Raw genomic sequence first — 12310 nt, 5'->3', positions numbered from 1 at the left:
TGGTGGTTCGCCCGTGCTCTTTAGCCTACTATCTAGATTCGCCCACGTGAAACTGCCCCTAGCTAAAAAATTAGCCGCGTATCTGCTCCTTTCGTTGCAAATGTTGTCAAAAGACGACAGTCTGTATCGACTTTTGCCAAGTAAATGCCTCCCTTCACTTTCCCGCTCACCTCTCATGTTGTTCCTGTTGCGTCGTGCTCCTCCCAAGGTAAAGACGCCAAACGTTTGCTTAAATCATTTTAAATTTCCCGCGTTACACTCCTTCAAACCGGGTGTCTCGATGCCAACGCTGCCGTACGGCGAAGACGCGCGTGAATCGAGGCGCCCTACTTCAACGTTTATAGAACCGCGTTTCCCTGCACCACGTGCGTTGCAAGCAGAACGTTGAACCTATCTAGTCGAACCTCTGTTAACTGTTTCCGGTTGATTTCTTTACATGGCGCCAGAAGCTATAGTGGCGCGGGCGACAGCAGGCGACGGCAGAGTGAATTTTTTTTCTGCAGTTGATTAAGTATTTCATTTCGCAGAAGTAAAGCACGTATGAATTTTTATATAAGAACACTGCAAATATCACTTCTGTATTAATTTGTTGTCTCATATTTGCGTAATGTTTTGTTCTTCTTCAACAATATTGACAAGTATGAACATTACACCGGACTTAGACGGGTAGATTTAGCTGTGACTATATAAGACTATTGCGCATGCATTGTTTTAATTTGGCTGGGTGGCTGAATCGAGTCACAGACAGACAGACGGACAGACAGACAGACAGACAGACATACAGACAGACCAAAATTTCTGGGTTTAAGTAGCCCAAGAAAGACTATCGTCTTTAAAATATGCACACTTGGTTTCACGATGATACGAACCGCCTTCTCATATCATCTTTATTCGCTCCTCGAAGGCGGCTTTATTTGAAGAGTGCCGCCTGCCGTTGCCGCGCAGGGAGCATCCAGAAGAGAGCCCACGAGTCCTGGCGCATGGCGCTTCCGGGGGCTCCGTACGCTTCCCCTCGCCCCTCGTAGGTCGCGCTGTCGGCAGACTCGAGGTTGTTCGATCCTCCGCCAGATACCGCCACGTCTCGAAGTTCCGAGCCTCCGCCGCCGGCCGAGGCTCCTCCTGCTGAGGCTCCGGAACCGCTCCGCTTGCGGTTGTAGTTGAAGCAGCAGGCCCGGAACATGGCCGTCCCGCACGCGGTAACGCACTCAGGTCCGCAGGCGTTGCAGGCGCGGGAGGCTTCCCCTCCGGGCAGCAGTGCGCTCAGGAGCAGCACCGTTGCGCACGACGCTGCGAGAAATTAGAGTCAAATGTCCCTACTTCCGCAAAAAGGCCGCGTTATAACGCTGGCGCCTTCGAAATAGTTACGTAATGCACCGCAACAAAAAAGATAAACAACTATACAAAAATCATGCTGCATATTTTATTTTACTGTAGATGTATCCCCTAGCCTCGAAAACGCTTCTGATAAACCCTGAAGGTAAAATAAGTAAAACTCTGGGCCCAGTCCAATAACTGTCACGGAGGGAAAAAAAAAAAAAAAGAACGACGTAGCTCAGGTACAGAGAAAAAACTAACTTTTCTGGGAAACTTGGTAGCGCAGTCGTCGTTACAATAAATGTGTTGCAGAAAATACTCCTCGTCCTGGTATAATTAGTTAAATATAAAGTTGTAGCCAAGGCGACTGTTATCATCTTGCTTCGGTATGCACAAAACTCGGGAGAAAAAGTTGCAGAGTACGCCTGTACTTTTGTAGCGTAAGCGCAAAAGCGTTACAAAGAATTAACGCTGAATTTCCGAACGGATATGCCGCTATTGTGGGCGCCGTCATTTTCCTAGGTGTAAAGGAGAACGGAAGCCGCCGCAGTGTCGCCAGAGCATCAGCAGTGGCGGTAATTCCATCATACCACGCGTTCACATACAAACTCAAGTTTAAACTACGCGCCTTATGCTACCTTGTCCCAGCGAGTGAATCGTCTGAAAGGTAGAGTGCAACCAAGTGCACAGCGCCGTGTTCTAACCTCACGCCGAAATTTAAGGAGCGCTCTATTTCTCCGTGCTCTATTTTCTCTTGAGACTCCCCAACACTGTGTGGCGCATGGCGTTAGCGTAGAGTAGGGGTAAAGTCACTTGTCCGTCACGGCGCGTCGTTCACGGCTTGTGGCGCCACTGGTGAACCCTGCTGGCAAGCGTGCAGGTATCCCGGAAGTGAGTGCTGTATCGCTTTCGCGTTGACAACTATTTCTGTCAATAGTTTCTACAGTGATGTACATCTTCACGCGGAGAAGTTAAAGCTGGCCGTTGCAAGAGGTTGGCTGTGATTTCCCACGCCGTGTTGTCAAAAAGAAATGGTCTACACCCCAAAGCTGCATCAATTTAAAGGAACACAGCGACTCTATAATTACTAATGTCAGGGATTGAAAGGCCCACGTAATTAGGCAGCTGCATTCAGGTCACAACTACTCGTGCTCACCATTTTTCAAAGATTTACAAAAAAGATAGTCTTTCTTGTTGCAGCAGCTACAGTTAGTGTATGTTAGAATTATTATCGCCAAAATTATTCGGTTTGAATGTCCGCCCCAGTTAGCTATTCATTACTTGAGCAGTACACGCTTCGAATCGGCAGAATAGCGCTCAAGTTGGGCCGGGTCGACAGCGAGTCCCCCGGAATCGTTGACCCGTGTCGCACGTGCGGTCATTACGCACCGGAGATGGCGTGCCCTCTGGGCAGGAAATTACGCCAGCCCTCTGACCGTCAGCACCACGGCCCTTGGGATGACACATTTATCCGTGCTGCGCTTGGCTGCACAGCGTTCGTTGTGTCATTGTCGTGTTTTCGTTGTAGGTCGTCACTGCTTAGCTGTAGCACCACAAGCGTGGTTCTTTGTTGTTGATGTAAAGATTAGTGATGGCATTTCTCTTAGACACTTTGATGTTACAGCGCATCGCTTACTTTTAACAGCAGAGCTGTTATTACTGGCCGTAATTCCCGCGTTGCGAAAAACTCCCCTAGCGCATACCCACTTAGAAAGACTGGCCAATATAGAAAAAAAAAAAGAAAACTCCAGCGTTCGCCGTAATCCTGAAAACACTTGCTGGGAACGAGAAAGACACGTCATAGTGTACGGCCCTCGTTCGTTCGTCCTCGTGTGGTTCTGCGCATGCGCTCAGTACCGTAGACGAGCCCTCGCACGCGGCAGCGTCTAAAAGACACCCTACTTGGGAGAGGACACCGCGGCCGCCGCATTCTCTAGAAGCCACTATGGGTAATTGGAGGAATGGCTACGGCTGTGCCAGTCCTTCTTGAGACGACTTGCAGATCCCGCCACCGCTGCCTCGAGTCGATGACTAAGAGATGGTGGAAGTCTACAACGCTGAGGATGACTTTGCATCCACCACTCGCCGCGAAGAAGGCAACCTTTTCGATCTGACAACGGTTACAATCACCGCAACTATGCAAACAAACAATAATACTGAAACTTAGCTTTGTGACCGACAATTTTCGCCTACAGCAGCTTCGCAATTCGAGTCTTCCGTGTGAGTACAAGCTTCCCTATATTTTTCGGTGGTAGGAGTGATTTTTTAAAGCCGCATGATAAAACTAGGAACACCTCAGTGCATGACTCCAGATAGCTTGTTGCAAGAAACAAAAGGCTCACCTTTGCACTTTACTGTAACTTTATCGCGTTAGTCAATGGCTCTTAACCAAATATAGTATGCTGACAACACATTACCTGTTGTTAACTGTGACTTCACGCTACATGCTTGTTTCATCAATTGTAATTTTTTGTCGAGGCGTGCTCAAGCATCCGGCGGAACTCCGAGTGTAAGAGAGCATATATTCGCATTTTCACTATATTTAGTGCTTCCATTTTTATGAAAATTGGAGGAATTATATAACGCTGAAAGCATTCGCACTAAGAGTGAGTGTCATTTGATGCTTAAAATATGACAGTTCTATAGCCGCTGGATGGAACGTTTCAAACTCGGCACGAGGACGTCGCGCGTTACGTAATAAGGCGTCTTAAAGGAATTACGAATTGAAATAGTTACAACGTATCCTCCTTTATTTCTTCGCTTAAGTCGAGGCTTCAATATTTTTCTGCTAGTACAACCATCGTAGTGTCTGTTTCAGTGGCGGGTAGTACGACAAGGCAGTAAATGCAATGTTGAAGAACACGCTGAGTTTTTGCGGAGCTGCAAGGGGAACGACTCAGAAAAAATACCTTTTTGTTGCCTGAGGCTGGATAACTACTTACTCGGCATCGACGGTATTGCTTTTTTTACCTTTTTTATGCCACGACAGGGTCCTCGCGACTTTACTGTGTCTGTATTAAATATGGAGATGCGCACAAGGGCCGCAACTTTCATTTATAGCTTCCTAATACGTCTACACTTTTATTCTCAATTCCTTTTTTTTTTAATTCGTCTCGTCAAGTGTGCTTGCTTTCTGTGCAGTTTGGCTTATTAACAAAAATTTTAATTTCTGGCGGTATTTTATTTTCTTCTTTCCAATTAATCCTGCTAGACACATGAAAGTTCGGGTGATTCTTTCGCGGCTCGACGCCACGCCATGACTACGACGCGTGCCATGGCGAAATGCTATAGAATAACGTTAAACCGCCTTGTGTTGTTTAACGTGAGCACGAATCTCGTACAAAGGGGAATTTTAGTTTTTTGCCTCCCCCAGAGGAAGGCCGACTGAGCCGGCTAAACACGAGCTGAGCAGAGATCGAGCTGAGCAGTGCCTCAACGACTAAGCCACCCCGGCAATCAAAGTAAATGAGCAGATTTCAAGTTTACAGGCGGCTTCAGGCAGCGGTGGTGTGTTTTATTCTAATTTTTAACTCGTCAGTGAATCGAAGTTGTGATATTTATCTAGAACGCTTCTATAGGTGGCAGGAAAAATTGTTTATTATCTAGAATCTAGATAATAGCACAGTGAGCAACAAGTGGAAATTCTCGGCTGCACTAACCTGCACACTGCTAGAAAGGAAATGCTAAACGGGACACGATATGAAAGGGCTGATTGTCGTTGTTGAAAACCGATGAGTGGACCAGATAAATCGGCCATGCTGCACTCTCCCTTAGGCTCCTGTTGGCGGAGGAGGGTTGTATGCATACTTGGGCCTCGCAAAGAGAATATCGCACTCGAGATTTTGTCTGTTCTAGGATTATGGCGATTGCCTTAATCTCCCCAACCCATTCCTTCGCATCCACATCTCAACTCTTCACAGAGCCCTCGGGCGAAGGCTAGATGGCTATCCGATTATTTTTTTTTTTGTATCCAAGAAATGTACGGCCAATACCTTTCGGCTCTCGGAAGGGGGCCGCAACCACTTTTCGCAGGCACTTAGCAAGTTCTGCCACTGTGCGCACTTCTTTCCTGCGCAGTGTATGTGTTAGGTAATGTTAGGAATGCAAGTGCATAAGCTTGCCGTCGTACCGAGAAAGTTCAGATGCTAGACTGGTTGCAAGGTTACACACCATATAGCTTTCCGATCGATTTCTTCATTTCGCCGAAACGGACGGCCATAATTTTCTGGGTCTACGACATATAGCAGTCCAATTCTCCAAACAACATATTTCCTTATAACAATCTTAAGGATCGCCGTTGCGGCTGATGGTTAATAGAAAGGAGCGCTGCGTAGCTGAACAGATTAACATTTGGAGTAAATTCTTTCTACTATAACCTCCTGCCCACAGATATCATCCCTCAAGCGTATCCGGATTTCTTAGACGTCGTCTGCTGCTTACCCGACACCAATATTCGTCCCAGGTGCGCGGTCATCCTGGCCCAGTGGACAGCTCAGTCGGTGTGTGGGTCCCTTCAAGCTCCGGCGGGCGCTTATATACCGAGTTCAGATACAGCAGCCTTCGTTAGCGCACTCTTGTTCGCGGCCTTCCCTCGACAGGGCACAAAAAACTCGGTGTATACTGGGACTCTCTCGAAGGCGTTCGGGTCTCGCAGAGTCCCCATGAGAGCCACGTGCCTCTGTCTGCATGGTTCAGATGTGGGCGAATGCAGCGTTGGCCAATAGATTGGTTCTTGTAGGGTTTCTTATCCGATACACCTCGTAGGCATTCTGTCGTCAGTACTGACGTTAATGCTCAGCGCCGGGCGGCTATTTCAATCATCATTGTGGGTATCATACGCGAGAGCACACCCTCAGAGGACCAAGCGTGCAAAGGTGTAGGATTTTTAGTCCGCTGTAAAGCTGTTTATGAGGCGTGGAAGATACAGTCTAGCGAAAATGGCATGGTGGACTTGAAGACTGACCGATATATGACGTAAACTGTAAACACAGTAATGAAAAGAGCCTGTACCAAAAAAGGGGGGTCTCATGGGCGTCCATCGCACGTCTACAACAACGACTACAATATTTAAGCAATTATTTTGTACGGAACATTTATTTTCCGCTTCCTGTAACAAAGAGATCGAGTGCTCAACTTTTATTCCCTTTGCTTCCCCCATTTTATTCTAACCAATTACCCGGGAAATACTCTCTGAGCACTTTACTCTCGCAATGGGAAATAGTGCGTGCCTGATCGTTCCTGAATGGCCCATAAAACACCGCCTTTTTTTAGGAACTTGCTTCTGAAAGCAGGCGGGCCGAAAATAATCTTCCTTCCCATCGCTGTTTCCATTTACTTTCAATTTGTTTGAGCGTTTCGCACACCCATAGCTGCAAGAAGAATGGGCCGCTTTTGTTTATTCATGTATGAGGAGGAGGAGAAGGAGGAATAAACGTTAATTGATTCCTATAAAAGAAAGATTGGGCACTGGATGATCTTCAGTGTAGTAGCGTTGACCATCCAGGGTGGGTGGCGTCCCTAGTCCAGGATGCCATGGCCCTCAGCTGCTTGTCTGGCCCGCATCACCAGACCGCGTTGGTCATCCAGGACCTCGCTGGACAGCAGGGCCTCCCACTGCTCCGTCGATGGCGCAATGACCTCGGGGAGTTCCTTCACACCCTTGCACTCCCACACCATGTGGTAGGGAGTGTTGGGGGCGCCGAAGAATTAGCAGCCATACCTGTACAGACTAGGATGGATCATGTGCAACTGTGAGGCATGCTGGAAAGAGTTAGGTCGGAGTCTTCTTAATTGTGTTGCTTCTTCTTTTGTCAGTTGTGGATGAGGAGGTAGATATTTCTGTCTGCTTCATGTATGACACATTTTTTTCTAAAATGTTTTGCCAAGAGATATTTTCATTGCAGTCCCCCCCAAATTTTTTGGTTCTTTTTTTCTTCAAAGCAGAAACCTGGCATTGCTACACCTCGTGATGATGTATCTAGTTCACCTCTAGCGAGAGCCCTCGCTATGGTAACGACGAGGACCGAAAAAGGGCGTCATTGCCATGGCGACCAAGATAGAGAGCGCGGGTGAAAGTACCCGCATAGGTTTGAATCACCGCCGGAGTGGGAAAGAAGAAAGTGTACTGGTTCCAACGAATTCGCACAGCGGGCTCTCCGTGTAACGTAGTTCCGGTGGATCCTCGTTAGGGAGATGATGTAGGTTTCGGGGTCAGTGCTTCCCTCCTTCATAAGGAACGCTGAGATGTCAGTCGCTTGCCGGGGAGCTGGGACTGAAGATACCCCTCCTCCGGAGATTCCCTCTTCCCTAAGGGTAATGAATATCGGAACATGTACGAAAGTTTGTTTGCAGTAGAGTGTTACTCAAGAGAGGAATGAGCCGTAACTTTTTTGCGTTATTTCGTATTGCACTCAATCAGACTCACCACCTACACGGCTGGGAATCGAGCCTGTGAGCACATGCGTAGCAACGCAGCATTAGCCACTAATACACCGGAGCTTTTCGGCTCTCCTGGGTGCCCACTATTGCAATATTGTGATGTCTCAGAATTTCAGACAGCGGCGAGGGTAGCTCTTCTGTATTATTAGAGGACTTCTCAGGTGTAGTATGGGATATGTTAGGATACAGCATGGTTAGAAGAACAGACGAGGGCTTTAGTGGAGTAACGGACATATTCTGTGCTTTCGAGGTCCCTGGGAGGACGGAGCTTTCGTGGGGTAGGATTCTGTATTTTTGAGTACACTGCAGTATTCCCTGCGGTGCCTTAAAAATACAGAATCCGACCCGATTGAAGCTCCGTCCTCTCAGTAGAGGTGCTCTACGCTTGTCCCGTCGTTCTTGTGCAGGGTCGCTGTGTGTATCGCGCTGTAATTTTTTGGAGAAGCATACACCCGATTACGCGTTTTACTGAAGCTCTACAGCATTAGCGAGGGGGGCCGCAGCTGTTGCGGTCAAGCTCTATACAAGGTACAAATTAAAGGTAGTACAAGCCTGCACCACCTTCAAGTTATGAGGAAGACGCAGTTGACAGTTTGAAATTTGAAATTTGCGGATTATACGATATTGTTCACTAATTCGGGAAAAGGTTTACAAAAAATTATTCAGGAAATTCATACAGAAAGAATTGCCGCGTGATTACAAATCAATACGAGTATGTCGAAAGTAATGTAAATAGACAAGCAAAGAGCGCCGCTTTCAGTCAAGCAATGGAATACAAGAAGTGGGGGAATATAGCTGTCAGGCAAGTTGTGAATGCCGATCGTAACCACGAGAAGGAAAGCAGGCATAGGAATAATGCGAGCCTGAGGGGACGGCGTAAAACCAGAAAACAGCAGACGTCAAAACAGCACACTACAAAAAAGCAATGACATAATAGCACGGTGGCAACACAGCACACAATACACCACGCGAACAAAGGGCACGATCACAACAGAGCGCAGCAACAAAATAGCACGCGACAAAGGGCAAACCATCAAAACAACTCAGTGACAAAACAGCACACTTTTAAGGAACGACTAAATGGGCAATTATTTACATTTTTGACGAGTGTACAAACATCATGAGTGTGCGAAATTCTCTCTATATGATTTTCTTAGGTTGTGTTACTGTTCCGTACTTTATATTTTGCATTACATTTGTGCGATTTCCCAGCAGAAATTGTTTGCAATACGCTTTCTCAGAACATGAAACATGCCCCATTATTGCTCCCTGAGCTACCTGTAGTAAGCATACTTGCCTCCTTTTAACACGAAAGTGTTATGCCGGCGTACGCAAACCTCACCGACGTCATATCCGTCACGGAAATGACCAGAAAAGTGCCATTGGTGCGGCGGAGCTAGGTTTCGAGCCCACGATAACTCTAACTGCAACGGGAGGTGTGAAACACTCTACCGACTGAGCCATGAAGTCATGCCCGGGTAGCTGCTGTACGAACGCGCCTTATCGCCCCCTCTAACTTGTCCATTCAGATGGTGGTGCCGTCTAGGAGAGAACAAGCGAAGTAGTGCGTCATGACGCTACTGAGCGCCGACAGTTGGCACCTCGATAGGCCAGCGTGTAGCAGCGGAAGCTGCTGTGTTTACCCGTCCGCCTCCTATGTGGAACGCTGCTCTGCTTCCACAACGCCGTCGCGTTCCACAAGTTGAGCTCGTCGCAACGCAAGCGTCAGGCGTACATGCCACGGAGCATGACCAGCAGGACGTCGGTCACCAAGCGCACCCACAAGACTCCTGCCGACCCGCACATCATGCTCCTTTCGCTGTAGCGGACTGTGACTTCACCAGACGATTCACTGACAACCCGTTCGGTTTCGTTCGCATGGTTTGCGGGCGCCTGGAGTTCCAATTGAATTTCCGCCATGCTCCGGGGTGTGTAATGCAGTGTCTAATATTGATGCGTCTAACGGTACCATACTGACGAAATATAAATAGAGATGTGCAAGCTTATATTGATGCACAATAAATATTCAAATGCTCCTGGGAAGGCACATTTCACTTTCATGTTTTACCGATTCCTATAAAAGAAGGATCAACCACATTTTCTTTTTAATAGTTATTTCCCAATGTTGTATGTACATTTTAATGGCAATTTATAGTTATTCCTAATGTGTCCCGTGTCTTGCAATTATCGCACGTCCGGAGCTTCGTTACGACAGCAGGATAACGGAAAGTTGTGTTCTATTTATTATTATTTGTACATACCGTGCAATAACTCCTTGTATGCGTATCGAATGCGATGCCGCATGTTCATTTAGAATTTAACAAGACAGAAAATGCTATTAATATAAAAAAACGGGCCGTGATTCCCCGTGACGTCGATTCTTTACAAAGTACGGCGCCAGATAATTTCAACCCTGTGCCACCCGGCTTTCGTGTCGTACGCCAGTTTTGCTGAATCGGGAGTGCTCTGGCCTACTATCACAAGTATATCTGGGTACAAGGCGCGGCACCCAGATAGGCCGGTTCACCTGACGTCACATAGCAAAATACGTGATGGTGCCCAGGTTTTCTTTTTGGCGTTCAGATTCATTATGCGGTGGTGTGTTCGTGAGCGCCCTGGCGCACGTGTTGCTACTGTCTCGAAAAAATTCATTGTGCGGTATTTTAGTCGGGAAAGCGCTACTGAAAATTGTGTAAGCCTCGGCCCCGCTGGTTGCGATTTGTTAGCACAGGCACAGTTTGCTTTTGAGGACGCATCATCGTGGGCAGATAGCAATGGGTCCGGCGGAATATCTTGCCCTGGTGATCCAGCTTTAACCCGTCGTTGTGGTTCTTTTTATTAAAATACTGCTTGATACCTCGAGAGAGAGAGAGAGAGAGAGAGAGAGAGAGAGAGAGAGAGAGAGAGAGAGAGAGAGAGAGAGAGAGAGAGAGAGAGAGAGAGAGAGAGGGGGAGAGAAACGTTTATTTGAGCTTTCTGAAATGGGAGTGGTTCCCTAGTCCGGGAATCCATGAGGTGAGCAGAGAGCCTTCGCTTTGAATTCCAGGAGTTGCTGCTGTACATCCAGATGGCCGCTGGTCACCAGGTTCTCCCACAGCTCAGGGGTGGGAAGAGAAGATCGGAGAGGTGGAAGTTTGGGATTGCACCTACACTGTATCGACTCTGCAGGAGAGTGTTAGAAGCGTCGTTCTCACAGAAAAAGTTTACGAAGACGCTGAAGCGGAGACTTGTGCACACTGAACGCAGGGGTAACAAAGGATGCGCTCGTATGTGTATGGTACAGTAGAATACTAGTAAAAGTCTGTAACAGCCTGAAGAAAATATAAAAAAAAATTTGTCAGTCTTTCTCCCATACTGCCGTAAAAAAGGATATTCTATGTGAATACAGGTTTGTTTGCCCGTCACATATGTGCCGCAGAAAAGTGCAACTAAATGAACGCATGTTGTGCTTTGGATGAAATTTGACCTATAAAGCATCCACAAGGCTCGGTTCTGGGTCCTATTTTGTTTTCTTTATTTTTAAAGGACTACGTTACTTCCCTTACTTACGCGAAAGCAATCCTGTATGCTGATGACACAGCACTATTAATCAGCTGTAACTCTGTGGCGGAAGCTGAAGCTCTGGCAAATGAAGATCTCTCGAGAACATTAAGGGGGTTCAACACAAACAAATTAGTACTAAATATTAAAACGACAAAATTTCTTATTTTTTCTCACGTCAAAAGCACTTATCCCACGTGTGTAATCTTAAAGTGGATCGCAAAGCACTTTGCCAAGTAGATACATATAAATACTTAGGTTTAACACTGCACACGCCAATGCACTGGGTACAGCACATAAAAACCGTTTGCCAAAAGCTATCTTTTGGATGCTTTACCCTTATCCAAGCACGGAAACACTTCACCGAGACAGCACTGCGCCAAATTTACTTCAGTATTTTTCACTCACATTTTACCTACTGCGTAGAGCCATGGGGCTACACTTACACATCGTACTGCACACCTAAGAATATTTTACAAAAGAGGGCAGTGCACATAGTAGCATCAAAAGCGAGAACTGCAAAATATTCGCCAATTTTTAAAGAGCTGAACATCAGGCGCTTCAATCAAGCTCGAGACTACAAAACAGCAATACTGGTCAGGAGGGTTAAAAGTACTAACACTCCGTACCACTCTTCTATTTTAACCTTTCCTAGTAGAAATACTAGGCATGCTAACAATAATAGCCTGAACCTACCGAAGATATCAAATGTATATGGGGCCGAATCCTTCCTTTCATTGGCACGCAAATATGGAATAGCCTACCACCAACAATAAAATGTATGACACAAAACGAACAGTCAATAAAAACCTACATAATGTCGGACACATATCGTTCATCCAGTTGAAACTTTGCTCTGCAGCACATAATATGTATTTTCTCCTTGTATAGTTCCCAAGTGTATGTAACTTTATTGTTATTCATATTTCGGCTTTTATTTTCGTATTGTTGTATCAATGCATTTTTTTGTTACACGTATTGTACCCCCAGAAATGTTCCTTGTTCTTGACTTGGGTGA

At 46.6% G+C, this 12310-nt stretch overlaps 1 protein-coding gene across 1 annotated transcript; it reads right to left on the bottom strand.

Moving 5' to 3' along the window:
• Positions 1-860: 860 nt before the first annotated feature.
• Positions 861-5817, bottom strand: Trissin (trissin). Its single transcript, XM_077708691.1, has 2 exons — positions 5755-5817; positions 861-1287 (listed from the first exon to the last, which is right to left on the bottom strand). The coding sequence occupies exons 1-2, from the start codon at positions 5786-5788 to the stop codon at positions 911-913; spliced, it is 411 nt and encodes a 136-aa protein (XP_077564817.1). The 5' UTR covers positions 5789-5817; the 3' UTR covers positions 861-910.
• Positions 5818-12310: the final 6493 nt, after the last annotated feature.

Source organism: Haemaphysalis longicornis, unplaced genomic scaffold, assembly GCF_048455015.1.
Source record: "Haemaphysalis longicornis isolate Haplotype H1 unplaced genomic scaffold, Haemaphysalis longicornis Haplotype H1 scaffold_4, whole genome shotgun sequence".
NCBI classification, from domain to species: Eukaryota; Metazoa; Arthropoda; class Arachnida; order Ixodida; family Ixodidae; genus Haemaphysalis; species Haemaphysalis longicornis.
This window is presented reverse-complemented; position numbering and strand designations above follow the sequence as displayed.